Below are 20,489 nucleotides of genomic sequence, written 5' to 3'. Positions count from 1 at the left end.
AGGGAAAAATCTCTAAGTACCTAGTGGAATTTAGCTATATCGCATGGGTAGAGCAATCTACCTATCAATACACATACGCAGAGTCCTTAGGGAAGGACACATATACGATGACTAGCAACCATATATGATGACTCAATCAGTCATATAATGTACGTATATATAATCATAACATGATACTAAATCATATTACCAAATACAAATGCTTCACGGAATATATAACAGTAATAATAAGAATTCACTTACTAATCCTGTTTTACTCTAGGTTTGTTGGGGCTAATGTGGGTTCATAGATTCTTGGATTTGTCTTAAAATACAAGATTCAAAAATTAACAATTAGAACTAATACAAAAACTTATACGTATCATGAAAACTATAATACAACTACTCAAACATCATAGATTTATTACCCACTAATTCACTGGATATTAATCTAACTGCCCAATTCCAGTTCCTGTGAAATTTTTTCTCAATTTCTCTTTTCAGCTTCTTTTTCAATCTCGGCTTCCCAATCTCCTTTCTACTTTTTCCTTCATTTTCTTATTTTCCTTCAGTCTATCTAAAAATATATTCAAAACTTGCATCGTTTGCATCTCACTGTACAAATATACACTTTAAATATATGCATATAAACATAAACATTCTCAAAATGCAAGGTATGTCTCATGGCCCAACATCAATTGATCAGAAACTCAGTTGCACAAAATCTTGTGGAAACCTAAGAGAAATTGGGCAAATAAGAAAATAGTGAGATTGCGACTTATTGAATGGATATAATTATGTACATACATTCATATAAATAAATAAATAAATATATATATATATATATAATTAGTGCTTATACATAATCGTATGACGTAAATCCACACTAAACATATTACATTAGCAAATGTGAAATTATACATACATATAGGATAAAACTTCACCAAATAGTACCCAGGGGAAGTAACTTTTAATAATTGTCGCGATCATCATCGCATGAGCAGAGCATGGTAAAAACCACTTAATACTGCGGAATTTAGGCATATCGCATGGGCAGAGCAATCTAACTCTCAATGTGCATGCGCAGAGCCTATGGAGAATGGCATGCATATAATGACTAGCAATCATATCTCATGACTCAATAAATATTATAATGTGCGTATATATAATCATAACATAATACTAAATCATACTATAAAAATAAATGCTTCACAAAATAAATAACAACAATAATAGCAATATACTCACAGATCTTGTTTTACTCTAAAGATCGTTGCGGCTCCTATGGGTTTTTAGGTTCTTGGATTTCTTCTAAAATAAGATTAAAAAATTAATGATTAGAATTGATATAAAAACAAATATATATCATGAAAATTGTAACACAAACCTCATAGATTTGTTATGTACTAATTCGCTGGATTTTGATCTAACTGCCATTCTATTTCTTGTAAAATTTCTTCTTAATTTATCTTTTTAACTTCTTTTTCAGTCTCGGCTCTCAATTGCATTTCTACTTTTTCGTCCTTTTTATTTTCCTTTACTCTTGGCTTTGTTTTTTTTTCTTTCTTTCTTTCTTCTTTTCTTTTTCTTTCTCTTTTCCTTTTATTTTCTTTCTTCCTCCTAGTTTCTTTTTCTTCTCTCTGTGTTGCTTTGATTTCGGCTTCTCCAAAAATATGAAAAATGAGGTAGCATCTATTTTATTTTAACCTTAAATACATTCATACGATAAAGAAAAAAAAAGAGGTGGCAAGCATGCAGTAGCAAGTGAAGTAGGAGAAGCAATTTGGTGAAACATGCATTTGATCTTGAGGAAGAAAACAGCTGGCTGTTTCTTCTTTATAAAGCCACCTATGGATTCATTTGGTAGCTTAATGCCAAAAAAGTATGTTATAAGGCTTAAGTCAAAATGTTAAATTCATTAAGTCAGCGCTGCTAAGTAGACAAAATTTAAGTTATATGAGGTCAAACGCACATAAATCATAGCCTTTTCTAATGTAAACAAGACAATAAGGTCAAATTTTACTCAATTGAGTGGAAATCTACAACTCTCTTAATCTCTTAAACTCATAATAAGGGTTTTCCTTCCTATCCTATGTCAGCATTTCAAGGTTGATGAAGTATACTAGGTGATTTATATCTAGAATTAGCAAACCAATCATTCATTTTAGTTGTGCAACATGCTCATTTTCAAGTAAGTCATCTCCTTATGGTTGAAATAAATTTCTTTACATCTTAGATTGAATGATAAATTCATGGAGGGCCAGTACCTAAGGTTTTTTTTAGCCAAGTTAATTATTAATGTCCCTAAATAGGGTTTTTCAAAAAATTCAGTGAATCGAAATATTATATCCAACTAAGATAAACTAAGAAAAAGTATAGAACTTGACATTAAAATTACAGTAATATGTTTGTTGATAGTCTTATATCATATTCCTTTTCAGCATTCACAGCCACAACATTATCCTCACCACTAATCCATAGTATTTGTTCCTCACTACCAAAACCTTAAAGGGTAGAAGCTACTGGAGTTGCTTCAATAAGTATTTCGTCCTAGTTTACATAGAAAACATCTCCTACACAATATGAATATAATTGAAAAGTTTGCATCTATCAAATGATTGTACATTGTCCACTAATTACATACGATGAAAAAAGACAAGATTGATAAGTCATCAATCTTAAAGTAACAGATGTGCAGCATATAGAAAAAGATATGCTAACTAAATTTTGAAGCTTATATGTTAGTTGATGTTTTTTTTCATGTTTTACCTCATCCATGATTCTATATATTAAAATAACAGAGTTCCTCTTTAATATCTTTATTTTTTTTATTCGTCCATGATTCTATATGCTTTATTTATTTTTTTTTAGAAACAAAAAAAAATCAATGTCGTAATCAAAGGGATAAAGAATGGTACATCCCTGATATCCAAGTAACTTGATCTATCTATCCATGACCCTACATAAGTAGGACATCTTGACCTAAGACATGATGAAAGTTTTAGATTTCGAAGCAAACATGGTAAAAGAAAAATGTAAAAGTACATTGAAACTAAAAAGGAAAAGTTCTTGACTACAATTATTATATAATTACAGATGATATAACAACCAAACTGAAAAGAAAACAATAAAAGATTGAAACGGTATCAAAAGAACTTTTTGACTTATGAACATCTTTCACTCCAGGCTACTGACTTGTGAAAGGACTAAGGATCTTAAATTGTTGTTATAGATGAGGTCAACTTAATTGCTTCAATGCTTGGCTTCTTCCTCTTCTGATTTGCTATTCAATTTATGTTGCTAAAAGAATTACATGTTATAAAGTGTAGATAGTGCATATAGACACCTTTTTTTTTTCAATTTGAAAGTTTAGCCCCTTTCAAAAACCTTGTAACTTTATCCTTTTTAGGTTTATAATAATATTTGCATCTATAAAATTGTTTAAACTCATAAGCATAATCAGAAACTAATCTTGTACCTGGTTATACCAAACAACAATCAGGATAGATAAACTCTTATAGCAAAATACACTTCATACAGTTCCATGATCGAATTTTGCATTTGTCTTGGTTAAGTCAAGGATATTGTAACTATTTCCACCATTCTAAAATATTGAATCTCAAAATTTACAACTAGCAAATGGTACTTGCTTTTCTTTAAGAGTGCACAAAGCCACAAACCAATGCTCAACCTTGCCCAACCAATCAACAAATTTCTTAGGACAAGTATCTGCAAATAAGTCTGGCACATGACAAATAAGGAGATGAAGTTGGTAGTTTGCCATTTATGGTCAAATTTTTATACAATAGCAAAACTATAAAAAAGCTCAACTCTCGGGTTTGGAGTGGCCAGTGACTGTTGAATGTGATTTGGTATGGTGATGGTTGGATTTGGTCCACGACTGTGGCCATGGGCTAGCTAGATTCTCAGTGGTTTGGTCAAAAAACCGACTTGAAGTAGCAGTGGCTTATGGTGGTTTGGTTGTGATTCGTGGCAGTTTATGGCGATGTTTGGTGATGGGGATGGTTAGGTATTGGTCAGTGAAGGCTGGGGATTCTTGTAGTGGTGGCCGACAATGATAAAGCGTTTGAACAACGAAGGTTGGGCAGCAGAGCTTCAAGGATTTGGGTTGTTACCGCAATGGCTACGTTGTTATTTAAGGACTAACAACGTGAGTTTGATGATGGGCAATGGCGGCTAGGGTTCCAAATTTGGGTTTTTGCTTTTTTGGTTTTTTTTTTAACAATGGATATGGGTAGCCAGGAAAGTTGTGCAATTGCACAGAACTTCTCTGATACTAACTGATAGGATTAGATAACACTAGATATCGTTTTAATACTATACCAAGCCAATGAGACTAGATTACGCTCTAATCGAAGTATGATTAGATCTTGTTCTAATCTAAACGACTCAATAAGATTTTAATAACACTTAAAGTGAGATTAGATGACGCTTTAATCCAAACGACTCTACAAAAGATATTTTTTATAGATAATCCCAATGGGAATTATAAAAGATGTTTTATTTAATAATTGAAGCTGAATTTATGAAAATAATAACAAAATCTCTCTATTTATAATAGAGGGTACTTACTTTCTTAAATTAACTTAAAAAGAGAAACTAAATCACAATAATAACAGAAGACACATATCATAATTGACTCTAATAAAAATAAAAAAAATTCCTCAATTAATAAAAATTGTGAATCCTAAAATAACATCCTACACCAAGAAGTATCTTATGTCTTGGGAATTAAAATTATAAGGGACTAAACCTCTAGATTATTATATCTAGATGTGCACACCTATATGTAATGGATAACATTTGTGTAAAACTATATGTCGTAAAAATAAAAGAAAAGGAGGATATGAATACAATTCTATATAAACAAGTAGCATGTAGCTTGATGTATGCAATGACATCAGGTAGAATTTATATTTTTATGCAGTAGAATTGGTCAGACTATTTCGATCTAATCTAGGTAAAGAACATTTTAAAGTTGTTAAAATGATGTTTAGATGTATACAAGGCATAAAAATAATGAAATTATATTTTAGTAAAGTGATCTTGTAGTAAAAGATTTTTTTTTCTTTATGTAGATTTAGTAGAAGATCAAGATGATCGCAAATCAACAAGCAGTCATGTTTTCCTTTTTGGTGATGTGGCAATTTCATAGTTAAGTACAAACCAATCATGTGTTGCTAGATTAGGCCGAATATATAGCATGCAATATGGCAACAACATGTGCCATATGGATGGATGTTTCATTGAAGAATTGAAACTTGATTTACTAAATAAACAAATTAATGTGTTTTATGATAATAATTCTACAACCTCTCTAATAAAAGGTAGAGTGAATAGTTCCAAAAAGAATACATAGATGTCAGTTATCACTATATACAAGATATAGTGGATCGAGGAGAAATAAAAGTTGACCATAATTCTTCACAAGAGATTGCGGTTGAATCTACGATTAAGGGATTAAATCTGAAAAGTTTCGGAAAGTATGTAGATGCAGTGGGATTAAATTCACCTAGGTGTTTCATACATGCAAGAATATCCTAGTTTAAAAGTTATTGGGGACATACTTATTCATAAGCGATTGTATGTATATCTAATTAATAAGGATGCCCAAATAGGAGATGATAAACGTTATACATATACATATATATAGATATACATACACGTATTGTGGACATACTTATTCATAAGAGATGTATCTCTTGAACTAAGTTAATACATTTTAAATCAATTATAACTATTTTACTAAAAGATGTGACTAATCTTCAAAAGACATAACTTTTCTTATAACTAATGGGTCACATACATATAAAGAGTTTGAAAAACAATTATCAATAGTCCACAAATAGACTCTACTATACATATTTAAGATCATCCAAAATTATGAGTTAAAGATATTAAGATTTCTTTAAAACTCTTTTGTCTCAATGATGCTTAATTATGGATAATTTTTAGTTTCACAATAATTCAATCAAGATTACTTCTAAAAGGACCAACACTTTGTAATATGATAATAACGTTCATCTTTTCTATTATTAACCCACAAATTAAATTCTGAACTTTGTATACTTCGCTCATCCTTTCGAGGTGAAATGAACTTGAAATTTTATTTCATTTTATTTTTGCTTTAGAATTCCGCGGACCGAGAGAGTCAAACTTGTCTCCTAATCAATCACAGCTAGCAAAGTCCCCTGATCAAACATTAAGTGCGTGGACACCAACCTACAGTCAAAGTCAATTAAAAACACTCCTCCACGTTCACTATCATAATCAATCAATTGGGTCTGAATGTTCTGCCCGCCTCAAAACCCGATTGCACGTGCATGTCACGTGTCTATTGGCTTTCAACTCTGTGGCACTTTCGTAATTCGGCACAAGGCGAATGGCGTTTCTCTTATAAGATCTCTATAAATATAAAAGCTCCAGTCATCTCATCTCATCTCATCACCAATCCCAAGCAGAGGAAAAAAAAAAAAAAAAATTCTCAAGCAGAGAATACTGAATCACAGAGAAGCAAGATGATGATGAAGAATATAGCTGTAGTTCTGGTGGTTATTTTCATAATTTCAGCTCATAATATGGTAACTGTTGTTGAATCTTCTGCTTTTGATTGCTTGGACGCTTGCATCACTGGCTGTGCTGCTCAATATATCAATAACGGTAGATTAATTACGTTATCTGCTAAGTGGTTAATAGATGTTTTGTTAATTCTTCCTAATAAAATCTATCTATTTCTACGATTTTTCAGCCTTTTGGTTTGTTTGTATAACAATAAATTCACAACTTCAGTTTTATTAATTTAATATGCAGATAGACTTAGGCAGCGATGCGAGATCAAGTGCTCCATAAAATGCAATCCCGGTACGTTTGGCGAAATTTTTACAAAGGCCCTCTTTTTTTTTTTTTTTTAAATTGATCACCTAAATCCTTTTTAGGGCAGTTAAGTAATGTTGCAGTTTTTAAAATAATAATTATTAACTATACTCTAGAAATAATTAGTTATTTATAGGATCAATTAAACGTTTGTGTAAATTTTATTTTTATTAGTATTATGAGCATTTAAAACAATTATGTATATTTGATACATCTTACTATTTTTTTGTTATAGGAATGTAAATAATTGAATTGAATATAAGGTTAAATAAAATTTATTTATATATTTATAAATATGTATATAAAATATTTTTTATATGATAATTGATAACTTAGATAAATATTTTATATTATTAATTTTTATTTTTATCTCAATATAATTATTAATAATAAAAATAATCTCTTTAAAGTTAATAATTTTATTTGTTAATTAATAAGAATAATTTTATATTTTTATAATATATATAAGGATATATATGAAATTATATTGAGTATAAAATTGATTCTCAAAATTAAATTTTAAAAAGTTACTACGTCTCTCTTTTTTAAAATTTGTTGTAGAGTGAGGTGGTTTTATCAAAAACGATTTTTAAAAAAAATTTACAAAATACCGAAATTAGTTTTAATTTTTTAAAATTATTTTCAAACCTCTTAAAAATAATTCCAAATGAACCCTTACTACATAAATATTAAATATTAAACTTATTTTCTTACTCATCATAATGACACGATTTATGACTATATATTTTAATTGCGCTTTGTGCAGGTGATGCTTCTTAAGTCCAAGAGAATCCAGTGTAGTTAATATTCTCCAAGCTCACCAAACCAACTCTTGCTCTGAAGAAATTAATATTATGTAATGAGGGAAAAAATATTTTAATAAACTTCTTCATGTTATGTTCTTAAATCTTAAATTTAATCTTTATGGTTGAAATTTGAAAATTCCAATTGTTTGTGTATTTGATATATTTCATAGATGTATGATACGTACAAAGCTAGTAATTCTATTGATGATTTATGTTTTTCACGATGTCTAAATTCCGGGCTAAACTAAAATAATATTTCAACAATATTTCAACAAAAGAATGATTATAGAGATTTATATGAATAATGTTTATTTCATTAGTAAAAAAAATACAGAAACTCACTCATTATTTTATCATTTTGATCGCACAACCTAATTTCATATGCTCTTTTTCGAAATACAAATATTTATTTAATCAAATAATCATTACAATAATTTTAAAATAAAACAAAACAAAGAAAAGAATGAAAAATAAAATAAGTTTTTATGTTAACTTCATATGAAAGTCGAAATTATCCCTTAAGTTACAAAAAATAATAATTTACAGCTCCGAGTGTCTGTAATTACATTACAAATGAGCCAATTTAAACTCACTTTTTCATTATTAAACTAAGGTGGCATTAGTTTTTTTTTTTTAAAAAATCTCAATAGACTTGAATTAATTTGAATTCTTAATAGAGTTAAATATCTAAATATGAATGGCATGCTTGTTTTTTGGTCTAAATCTCCGATAATAAGTATTAAGTTATTTTTTTTTTAACTTAAGAAATTTGAAAACCAATACTCTTATATGAAAGTATCCAAAAAAAAAATTTAAAGATAAATAACATTAATTTGAATGATATAAAAAAATAAAAATATTAATATTCTACTACTATATTTTCAATTATCACAAGTTGCGAAGATAAATAATAATGATAATTAGTAAATTTTATTTAGGTAATGATGTAAATAATTAATTAGATAGGGTTAGTTTTGGAGAATATTTTTCTTAATGTCATTCAGAGTTTTTAAATTAAGTAAAAAGCTAAATAAAAAATGACCTAATAACTTAAAAACTTAATGACTGAAAATTTTCATTAAATTGAAAAAAAATAAACTTAATGACTTAACAACTTAAAATTAAGTCTATTAAGTTATTAAGTTAAAAAAAATAGGGTCCCCCTAAATAAATCCTAATAGGTTTAAACAAGCGAAATATGATTTACATAGAGCATATAGTGAAAACTCACCCCTTAATCAAGTAGTGGGGTGTTTATTTGTAGAAAAAACGCGCATTTAGTTGGTGAAATAAATGAAGGCATGAGATTTATTTTGGTGGGTCCCACAGCAATTTGGGAATCAAGAATACGAATCTGATTCCCATGAGTCCTTGGGAATCAAACTCCCATTCTCAAGATTTTTCATTTTACCCACAATAATTTGTTATGATTCTGAAAATGCCCTCACCTGAAATAAAAAAATATAAATAGCGAAAAATTTTTAAAAAATCCCTAAAACCTAAACTCTCTCACACAAGCCACCCAACCAAACGCCATCGTAGCTACTACCATCACCATCGCAACCAAACTCATCCACCATCCTCGTCGTCGCTAGTCCGTTGGTTGTGAACAGCAGTTGGTTGTTGGTTTTGTCTCCGTTGGGCCACCTTGATTTCGTCTCCATCTCCCTTTCGTTCCCATCTCGTTTCATCTCCGATTTTGTCTTTGATAGCCACAGTTTCAATCTGATGGTGATGATGCCGACGATGATGATTTGTTGCTGCTGTTGTTGTTAATGACGATGATGATTTCGATTTTGATTATTGCTATTAATTTGTTTTTGGGAAATAGATTATTTTGTTGATGAGGGTTATTTAGGATTTTGGTTGTTGTTGTTGTTGTTGTTGTTATTTTTGGAAATGGATTATTTTGTTGATGATGATGAATCTGATTATGGTGATTATTATTTTTTAAATGGGTTATTATTTTGTTAATGATGATCTTTTATTTTGATGATGATGATTATTATTATTATTGTTGTTGTTGTTGTTATTATTATTATTATTATTGTTGTTGTTGTTGTTGTTATTATTATTATTATTATTATTATTATTATTATTGATAAAGGTAATATATTTTTTATTGTTATTAATGGTAAATTATAATTAATTAATATATTAACAATAATTTTAATAATCATGATGATGATGATGATGATGATGATGTCTAACTCATTCTGATTTCGATTTTGATTCTAAGACAAAGTAAACACATTAATGGAATCCAGTTCATTCTGATTCCAAATCCTTGTGTTGAAGTAAATAACTTATTTTAATTCTTATTCCTCATGCTCATTCCTGCCCATTCCAATTCCCGTTTAGTAAACGCACCATAGATTTTAATAGATTGATCCATCAAAACTCAACCCTATAACCTTAAAACCTGACAAATTGTGAAAAATAAATGAATATTAGAATAGAAAATAAAGGGTAAAAGTTCGTTTAGTTCCTATATTTTGAGGTTGATTCATGTTTAGTCCCTAAACTTTTAAAAGTATCTCAAAACATCTTTGTCATTAAGTTATTGACACCCCTGCTATTACCTTTTGTTCATTTTGCCTTACTTTTACAATATTAACCTCTTAAAATAATATTTATTTTTTTGGACATTAATAAAAAGAAAGAGCTTAAATTACTAATTTAATCTCAAAAAATAAAATAGAAACAAAATGAATATATGTTAATTTTTTTCGGAACATCCTACAGAGAAGTTCATATATTAATTTTTTATTAATGTCCCAAAAATTGATAATTTAATTTTTTTACAATCTTACTTTTTTGGATATATCTTAGCTTCCACAAAAATTAATATATATTATTTTATTTTTATTTTATTTTTGGGCTTAAATTGGTAGCTTAATTTGTTTCTTTTTATTAATGTCCAAAAAAATTAATGTAAAGAGTAATATTATAAAAGTAAGTCAAAAGAGACAAAAAGTAACAGTAGAGATGTCAGTAATTAAAAAAAAAACCACCAAAATGTGGGGAGTTAGGCAGGACCCCTATCTGTAAAATATAAAAAAGAATAAAATGAATACATAAGGAGAAAAACATAGACCAAAACCTCCAAGAGTAAATGCAAATACACATGAATAGCTAAGAAAGAATAAAGGTAATAGAAAACCATCAACGCTAGCGCCTGACATGAGAAACAACCTGAGCATCCAAATGAAGAATACCAAATAAGCTAGTGGGAAGATCTTGGGAACAAGAGAAACGCCTACTGACACGATGAGAACACGCCCAAAGCGCCAAACAAATAGCAGTAGAGGTAGCCTCACGAAACACATACCTGACCAGAATAAGTGAAGAGGATGTGAAAGAGCATACCCAACACGGCAAGAGCATAATCCTAACAAACAGGACCCTGAGAATGGATCCAAGAAATAACCATAGCCGAATCCGACTCCACCTCAAGCATAGGATAACCAAGCTTTAAGAGGATGTCAATAATTTAATAATAGGGATGTTTTGAAGTATTTTTAAAATATACAAAAACTAAATGCATACTAACCTCAAAATATAGGAACTAAATGAGTTTTTTACCTAAAAATGAATAATATGGTAATAGTAAATAACTTCTTCATATCTTTATGTTAATAGCACGTGGTTACCATATTTCAAAAATTATTGAACTATAACTTCCAAAATATATCAGTTGCCATCCTACAATTTGATAATAAATGCTATTAACAAAGACATTTCGCTATTTCAAAAAAAAAAAAAACCAAAAAAGAGGGGAAATAGACAAAACAAAACAAAACAAAAACAAAGACATTCCCCTCAACTCCGTGAGTTTGGCAAAACATCACTTGGCTAACTTCTTCAACATATTGATTAGCTACTTGGGTATATATTTTAGTCAATCTCCACTTAGGTTACAATTGAATGTTTATTGTGAAGAAAAAAAAAGGTGTATTGTAGCTTTAGTGGTTTTGTCTTGTGTTCTTATCTTGTCAAGCTAGAATTTTGAGTTACAAAAGTATTATAAATAACTAATATTTACTGTGTAATGGTTAAAATGGGTGAAACAGTTTCCGAATGGGTTATAATGATTTGACTTGTTAAGGACTCGACCAAATAAAATTGGATCCAACAACCATTAGTAACAACAATAGAAAATGTATATTTAATAAATGTTAAAATTATCATTTTTTCACTTATAGTATTGATAAATGCGTTCATAACTTATAAATCATCTTAATGCTTCCCTAATATACTTTTTTGTTAAATTAAATTGTAATATATTAATTTATCTTAATTTTATATTATAGATATATTTTCTAGAATAAAGAGAGAACCAGAGTTAAAAGCAGAAGATGAAGAAGATGGATTGCACGGATTAAAAAGAACCAAAAAAATACTTGATGTGGCTGATGTGGAGCCATATAATAATAAAATAATTAAAAAAAAGGTGGAGCCACTTGGTAGTCAAATGGCAACTACTCAGTATCCCTTTCTTTTTATTATTGTTATAAAAAAATTAAATAATAATAATAATTTTAAAAAAAAGGAGAAAGAGGCAGGAGTTGCCGATAAAAGGGAGGCAAGAAAGGAGTAAGAGGAGAAGAAAAGAAATAGTAGAATCAAAGAGACAACGAAGAAGTGCAGAGGAGGTGTGAGAAACGAAAGACTTAGTTTCCAAAATTTCTTTTTTTTTCTTTTGTATTTAATTTTCTTGTAATTTATCTAGAAGTTTAAATTTTAATCCATAAATAAATTTAGTTTTATTTTTAATTTTAACAGTTATTTTAATTTTAACTATACTTAGTTAAATAATAATAGTTAGGGTAACGTGAAATTTTTAGTTGAAAAATATAATTTAATCAAACTCTATTTTTAATTATATAAATTTAATTACCCTCTATTTAATTTTATCCCTATTTTATATTTTACTTGGCATATGGGTGATGGTAGCAAAGGGAGACGATGGCAGCGGATGATGGGTCCATCCATCAAGATGCTTCCATGCTATAAGTTTTTAGGGGTATTTTATTCCGAAAGGGATTTAATTAGTTAATTTTGTAAGAAAATTAGAAATGTGGTATTTTTTAAATTGGAAAATGGAAAGTGGTTACATCCGTGCATAGTTCAAGCGTTATCTATTTTTTGCGCCTTGAATGAAGACTCCCTCTATTTAGAGAGGAAGGATACAATTGGAAAATTTTTTTTTTTTTGTAAAATGATTTTTTGGCAGGCAGGCATGGGCTTCAATGAGAGAAATTCAAATTTAGAGGTCCAGCCCGGCCCATTCCAGAACTCTTACGCACCCCACACAACACAACGCTCGCTAATAAAACCCTTCCGCTTCTCTTAAAACCCTAGAAACCCCCTATAACGCTTCTTCTTCCTCTCTTCGTCTCTAAAACGCAGCAGAATCAAGTTGAATTGCAAGGCCAGTAAAGATTTAGCTGCTAGCAAAAACAAAAGAAAAATAATGTTAGTCTTATTCGAAACTCCGGCGGGTTTCGCCCTTTTTAAAGTATTAGACGAAGGGAAGCTCTCTAAAGTCGAGGTAATCAATCATTCATCTTACCACATTTCATACAACCCTTTTCTTTTTTTCCTGCATTTATTTATGTACCCACCTCATTCTTAGTTGAATTAGTGAAATCCACCTTGTGTTTTCATTAAAATAACCACTCGGTTGACATGTGCTTTCAAATGCTTAGGAAATAGATTTCTGTCTTGGGACTTTTGTTTAGTGTTACGATTTCAAAATGTAAATAGTTCTAAAATTAAAATCTGAATATTAAGCTTGCAATCATGTAACGTTTATTTATTCAACTCTCAATTGTTTATCATATCCCGTTTTCAGTTCTTATTCGATATTAACTTGTGCTGCTGCTGCAGGGTTTGTGGCAAGAGTTTAATAGTGCGGAGTCTGCAAGACAGGTAATACCTCTAATTTCCACCTTTGTGTATTAACTTGCAAATCACTATATTCACGACCCAATGTTTTTTAAGCTTGCCCTTTATGTCAAATGATCGAAACAAATGAGTGCTTTAGATTGAAATCTAACTGTTACTTGGTACTTACAATAGATAGTGAAGCTGAAGGCTTTTTCGAAGTTTGAGAATACATCAGAAGCTCTGAAAGCAGCAACATGTTTGCTGGAAAGCAAACCCAGCAAAGATCTACGGAAGTTTTTGCGCACACACTGTGATGGTGAAACATTGGCTGTTGCTGATTCCAAGCTTGGAAATGCAATCAAGGACAAACTGGTCAGTTGTTTTTCTCATTAGAGTGAAACTCTTTTTGTGATAGAAACTCTTGTGCTGCTTGCTTTTTCATTTGTATTACAGTTGGAGTGATTTTTGTTTTGCAGAAAATAGAATGTGTTCACAACAATGCTGTGATGGAGTTGATGAGAGGTGTGAGGAGTCAGTTGACAGAACTCATATCGGGTCTGGCTGGTCAAGATCTTCAACCAATGAGCTTAGGTTTATCTCATAGCTTGTCTCGATACAAGCTCAAGTTCAGTGCAGACAAGGTACTTCCCATTTCTTTATTTGATCATATCTGCACAAATTGGCCTATTCTAATTTTATCATGATACATACTGTGGATTTTGAATTCATTGGCTGTGTAAACTGGTCATTATGAGTGTCCAGGGAGTCTGTATATAGAAAACTAGCAAAGAAACCCAGTTTTTCTAGAATAAATAAATAAATAGCGAAAGGAAAAAAATAGATGATTTTTGAATATCGAATACCATAAAACTATTCAAGTTTATGAAGTTGTTTCTGTTCTTATTTGGTTTCACCTGTGGGTGGGTTAGGCTATTGTAAGAGATTCCTATCTTGTGTTTTGCACCTTGATTATTGAGTGTCATGTGAGGGCTGGCTCACTTTAAGTTTAAAAATGTACGTCTTGCTTTTGTTTCAGTACTTTTATATTTCCCAGCTGTTTCCTTTCTGAAAACAATTACTTCCCTTCTGTCCACAAGATATCAACAATTATTATCTTATTATCAACTCGTCTGGTTTTGAGGATTCAATTGTCTTTTGAGGATAGATTGGTTGTAGATGGAGTAAAACTCAATCACTGATCTTGCGAGTGAAATCATCGCTATTGTGTCTACATTAATGGTAGTATTTTTGGTATTTTTTTTCAGGTGGATACTATGATCATTCAGGCAATTGGTTTGCTTGACGATCTTGATAAAGAGCTCAACACATATGCCATGCGTGTCCGCGAGTGGTATGGGTGGCATTTTCCAGAGCTTGCAAAGATTATCCAGGACAATATTGTATATGCCAAAGCAGTGAAGTTGATGGGAAATCGCAGTAATGCTGCAAAGCTTGACTTTTCTGAGGTAGAGTTTAGATGGATTTACTTTATTGGTTTTTATATGGCGATTGTGTTGATGGTGCCTATTTCATTTGCAGACTTGTTAAATTTTTAAACCTTTTTTATTCGCATGTACCGTGTCCTAAGTTTAGGCCTATGCAACATTTTGGCCTGTGGCCGCTCCTACGCAAACCATCTTCGTTTGAGAATTTTTTATGATGCATTGGTATCGTAGTTAAGTTAATCTTGTGCTGATTAAACTTTAAATTGCTGCCAATGAGACCCATGTTAACCTCCCCCCCCCCCCTTCTTTTTATTTTTTTTTAGAAGACAGATGACTAATATTGGTCACTCTGCTGACTACTTTTATGTCTTATATAAACAGATTTTACCTGAAGAAGTTGAGGCACAACTGAAAGAGGCAGCTATGATTTCCATGGGAACAGAAGTTAGTGATCTTGATTTGTTGAATATTAAAGAACTCTGTGACCAGGTTCTGTCTCTTGCTGAGTACAGAGCTCAACTGTATGACTATCTGAAAAGTAGAATGAATACAGTTGCACCAAATTTAACTGCTCTTGTTGGAGAGCTTGTTGGAGCTCGCCTCATTGCTCATGGAGGCAGCTTGTTGAATCTTGCAAAGCAGCCTGGGAGTACTGTTCAGATTCTTGGTGCAGAAAAGGCTCTCTTCAGAGCACTGAAGACTAAGCATGCTACTCCTAAGTATGGGCTCATCTACCACGCGTCTCTAGTTGGTCAGGCAGCCCCAAAGCACAAGGGAAAAATTTCCCGGTCACTTGCCTCCAAAACTGCATTAGCAATTCGATATGACGCTCTTGGAGATGGCCAAGATAACTGTATGGGACTGGAGAATCGTGCCAAGGTATTCTACAAAGATTTTTTTCGTTCTTGCCTTTATATTTTGTTATGGAAAGGAGCTTCTTATACACAATTATTGGCAGCTTGAAGCACGGCTAAGGAATCTTGAAGGCAAAGAATTGGGTCGTGCTGCTGGGTCAGCTAAAGGAAAACCTAAGATTGAAGTTTATGACAAGGACCGAAAGAAGGGGCCTGGTGCAATGATAACTGCTGCCAAGGTCTGTATTTTTCTCTTTTCTTTTTTCTTTTTTTGTTTTTATTCATTTTGGTTATCATAATGAAGGGTGTGTTTGTTTTCCTGCTTTTTGCAGACCTATAATCCTGCAGCGGATTCCATTCTTGGTCTAATGGAAAATGCTGCCAGTAAAGATGATGAAGAAAAACCAATGGAGGAGGTTGCTGCCGGTCAAGAGAAGAAGGAAAAGAAAAAGAAGAAGAGCAAGAAAGTTGATGATGAGCGTACAAATGGCAGTGTTGAGGCAGAAAATGAAGAATCAGTTAAAAAGGAAAAGAAGAAAAGGAAAAAACAAGTAGCTGAGGCAGGTGGTGAGAATGTTGAGGCAGGGGAGAAGAAGAAAAAGAAGAGAAAACATTCTGAAGTTAATGAAGAAGAGTCAGAAGTGCCAAGTAAGAAGGAGAAGAAGAAGAAGAAGAAAAATGATGATTGATAGGTTTCAGGTTAATTGCGGTTACTGGCAACCCGACAATTTTGGATGATCTAGTCAATGACTCAGTGCTTCTGTATGTAAAATTTGTTTTTGCTCCCCTCTTTTTTTTAGTTTTTTCCTGTTTCTACTGTAGCATTTTTGGTTAATCTGAATTATAGTGTATTTTTCAAGTGCCATTGCCTGTAGTTGGAAGAAAATCTTATGCAGTATGACTTTTTTATTGCACCCATATTTTGCAATCAACTTATATATTTGAAATGTCCCATGGTGCGATTCAATTTGCAGCATTGCTATTTTATTTTTTGTCAAATTTTATTGATCTTATGATGTAGGCGGTGGTTATGAACTTATGAAATGACGCTGTCAAAGTTAATCTCTTATTCTCTTTATCGTAGGTATAAAGGGTCTCCCCAAATATTAGGGTTCTTGATTGATGTTTTTTTTGACATTCTTGATTGAATTTTGGATAAATAGAACTCCGAACTGATTATGGCCTGCAACAAATGGATTCACCCAAGTTAGAAATGGCCGAGGGAGATTTTCCAACTCTTTTATTTAATATATGAAACTTAGTATGAAAGGGGCCAATGCCTAACAGAATACACACACACACAAAATAAATCGAATATGTTACCATAAAAGTTAATTTAGAATATCTTATTCGTGAATTTTGACTATCTATCTTTAAATCACTTCTTTTATTTTTAAAAACTTCAAGTTTATTTTATTTTTATTCAAATGACAGGGAAATATGAGAGTGGAGTTGATGAATTTTTTTCTTATTTTATTTTTTAAATAAAAATACGAATAAATAGAGATTTTATATAATAAAAGAGTGATTTAAAATTAATCATTCTTTTATCAAAATTCAGCAAGATTTTATTTACTTACCGATCCAACCTATGATATCTAGAGCAAGAAAAAGTTGTAGATAGTACAATAATGACGCAACTCAAATTTCTAAACACACAATGCGTCGACTCTAGTTTCAATCAAAATCATCAAATAAAGTCTTCTTGTTTACTTTGTTAGCATTTACGCATTTGGTTAATGAGTGGTTACTTAATTGAGAAATTATATACCTCACTAATAATGCATGAGAGAGAATCATGAGCCACACTTTCAATGTCGAAAAAGAAACCACGTCCCTTAGGATGCTCCATGGATCAATATTGTCTCCATAATAAAAGAAGAGCGTTGAAAAAGTGTGAAAGGGATCATTCTCCTTCCCAAATTAACAAAGTCAAATCTTAGGTGATGCGTATAAAATTCATCATCATCGGTCCATATGTCTTTTAATCAACAATCTTAGGTAATGTGTAAAAAATTAATCAACAATTTTATGTTGATTTACTTATATTAACGTCATAATCTTCATTTATATAAAAAAAAAATTCTGAGTTTTAATTATGGAGATTTTAAATAAGTTAATAGAACTAATAGGCTTGCCTATATTTTAGTTAAAACCCACGACTTGTCCATTTCCTAAAATTAATTATTCCCACAGTTTCAAAGTTAATATCGTTTAGACGTTCTTATTTACTTATATTAACGTCATAATTTTCATTTATAAAAAAATTTTCTCAATTTTTATAGAGATTTTAAATAAGTTATTACAATTAATAGGGCTTACCTACATTTTAGTTAAAACTCATGGCTTGTTCATTTCCTAAAATTAATTATTCCCACAATTTTAAAGTTAATGTCATTTAGGATCAGTTTTAGATTATTTTTGGGAGGTTTAAAAGTGATTTTGAAAATCTAAAAGCTAATTTTAGTGTTTGGTAGAAAAAAAAAATCAAACTCACTTTTGTCAAAATCAGCCCTTCCTACAACTGAATTTAAAAAGCAAGAACGGAGTATCTTTTAGATTATGATTTTGAGAATCAATTTTATCCTTTAATACAATTTCATAAATATGCTTAAAATTATTTTCTAAACCCAAAATTATCCTTATTCAAATTGGAAACAAAATCAACATTTTAATAATTTTTATTATAATTCATCAATATAAATTTATTAATATCAATTTGTTGGTCGAATTATTATTAAATTTGTTTCACTATATTATAAATTCATTATCAATTGTTTTAAGATAAAAAATAAAATTAATATATTATAAATTTTATCCTACATTATGTACATTTTAGTCATTTGTTTTTTTAAGCAATTTAACAGTAAAATTTACCAAACGTTCATAACTGCTTTCAAAATTCACAGTACTTTTGAAAACAAAATTTACCGAACACTTAACTGATTCTCTTCATAGCTGATTATTTTTACAGTACAACTAACAATAATTATTTTAAAAGTTACAATATTCCCAAACTGGCCCTTAGACATTCTTATTTATGAAAATATCAATTAACTTCCTGAATTTAAATAATAATAGCCTTTCATAGTTTTTTATGGTTAAATTTGTACCATTTTCATTCTCAATTTCTCACCTCTAATTAATTTATTTCCTTGAATTCTTAACCTTCCCTTTCCCCAAAGAGGTCAAATTAGTTGAGTTATGTTTTGGAGAATATTTTCCATTAACACTTAAAAAAAAAAAGGTTACAATTAACTATACTTTTGCAATGTTCCTCTTAATATCCATATGAATATGATTACCCAAAGATGACTTTAAAACAGGTTTATCTTGGATTATCTCCTCATGATTGACTATCTTTAAATCTCCCCCTTACTTTTAAAAATTTTAATTTACCCTCTATTTTTGTTAAGGAAAAAAAATCATCAACCTGTCATCATTTTTCCTTGTATTTTGACTAAATATAAGTGTAATTTGAGGGTTTTAAAAGTATGGGAACAATTTGAAAATAATCAATTTATGAGAGAATAATTTGAAATTTATCCTTTTAAAACTTAATGATAGTCATAGAATCAATGACTAATTATAATATAAAAAGAAAATTAATTACAATTTTTGAAATATAAGATGGTTCTAGATGCAAGTAACCTATTTTTACCTTGTAGGAAGTTTCGTTGTAAGAAGCATGAAAAAAACTTGGCATGTGAAGGATGGTCAAAACAAGAGCAAGACTATAAAATGTGAGTGCAGCCAAGAAGAAAAGATGGAGTTAGGAAATAAAGATTAACATTATTAATACTATTTGCTTGCTTTGTTATTTATTCCAATTTTTCGCCAACTCTAGAACTTGAGTCTCGGCCTTTCCCTCTTGAAAAGTCAATAATATTTAAAAAAAGAAGAAGTCAATAATGTGTTATTAAAATGTGCGTGTTTTTTTCCCTCCTTTAACAAGATGTTGATGAGTCTGGATGGGTACATAATTATATATTCTCGTTTATATTTTAGATAATTTATATAATAAAAGTTTTTATTAGCAAATATCTAAAATTATACAATAGGTTAGATTTTTTTAAATTTATTTTTGCATTTTCTACCTTTATTTTAGATTATAATTACATATACAAGTTGGATTTTATCATAGAAACTTCAAATGCATTATTAAGAAATCGACTATATAATTGTCTCGAAACTCAATCGGATAGTTTTCAAACATTTTTATTTAACTAATCATCTCAGTTTGAATCATGAGAGAGTTAAGGAGTTAAAATGTTAATTTAGATTTTTACCCAACTCTCTACCTTTTAAAAAAATAAAACATAAAAAAACCTAATAGATAGCTAATTAATTAATAATTATAAATCAATAGTTGTTAATCAATTAATACTTATAAATAGTTTTAAATTTCAGACACACTATCTCTTTAAGAATTATAATATAATTTTGTTGCTATGTATTCATTAGTTTACATTCAGTCGTTTATATTATAATTGAAATGCAATGTAATTTCATTAAATAAAACTTCTCTATAGTACAAGTTATTGTTTCATTAAATTTGCTTCATTAATTTTGACCGTAATAGATAGTAACAAGATCCATTGAATCTTAGATGGGCAGAC

At 30.1% G+C, this 20,489-nt stretch overlaps 1 protein-coding gene and 1 non-coding gene across 2 annotated transcripts; both read left to right on the top strand.

The window, feature by feature from the left end:
• Positions 1 to 6,437: 6,437 nt before the first annotated feature.
• On the top strand, positions 6,438 to 7,821 carry LOC102616846 (uncharacterized). Its single transcript, XR_008054507.1, has 3 exons — positions 6,438 to 6,660; positions 6,811 to 6,861; positions 7,640 to 7,821. It is a non-coding gene; the product is annotated as an uncharacterized LOC102616846 (transcript).
• A 5,209-nt stretch (positions 7,822 to 13,030) lies between these two features.
• LOC102617154 (probable nucleolar protein 5-2) lies at positions 13,031 to 16,837 on the top strand. Its single transcript, XM_006491778.4, has 8 exons — positions 13,031 to 13,233; positions 13,572 to 13,613; positions 13,764 to 13,943; positions 14,048 to 14,212; positions 14,837 to 15,037; positions 15,398 to 15,895; positions 15,975 to 16,109; positions 16,203 to 16,837. Exons 1-8 carry the CDS (start codon positions 13,156 to 13,158, stop codon positions 16,557 to 16,559), a joined length of 1,656 nt encoding a protein of 551 aa, XP_006491841.2. The 5' UTR covers positions 13,031 to 13,155; the 3' UTR covers positions 16,560 to 16,837.
• Positions 16,838 to 20,489: the final 3,652 nt, after the last annotated feature.

This window comes from Citrus sinensis, chromosome 5 (assembly GCF_022201045.2).
Source record: "Citrus sinensis cultivar Valencia sweet orange chromosome 5, DVS_A1.0, whole genome shotgun sequence".
In the NCBI taxonomy this organism is placed as follows: Eukaryota; Viridiplantae; Streptophyta; class Magnoliopsida; order Sapindales; family Rutaceae; genus Citrus; species Citrus sinensis.
Note: the sequence above shows the minus strand (reverse complement) of the source record. Positions and strands in the feature narration are given on the sequence as shown.

Bases quoted from the DNA above. Each gene is read 5' to 3' on its own strand.
- LOC102617154 (XM_006491778.4), top strand. From the start codon at position 13,156: ATGTTAGTCTTATTCGAAACTCCGGCGGGTTTCGCCCTTTTTAAAGTA. The intron at 13,234-13,571 runs GTAATCAATCAT...CTGCTGCTGCAG, and splicing joins GGAAGCTCTCTAAAGTCGAG to GGTTTGTGGCAAGAGTTTAA. The intron at 16,110-16,202 runs GTCTGTATTTTT...TGCTTTTTGCAG, and splicing joins CAATGATAACTGCTGCCAAG to ACCTATAATCCTGCAGCGGA.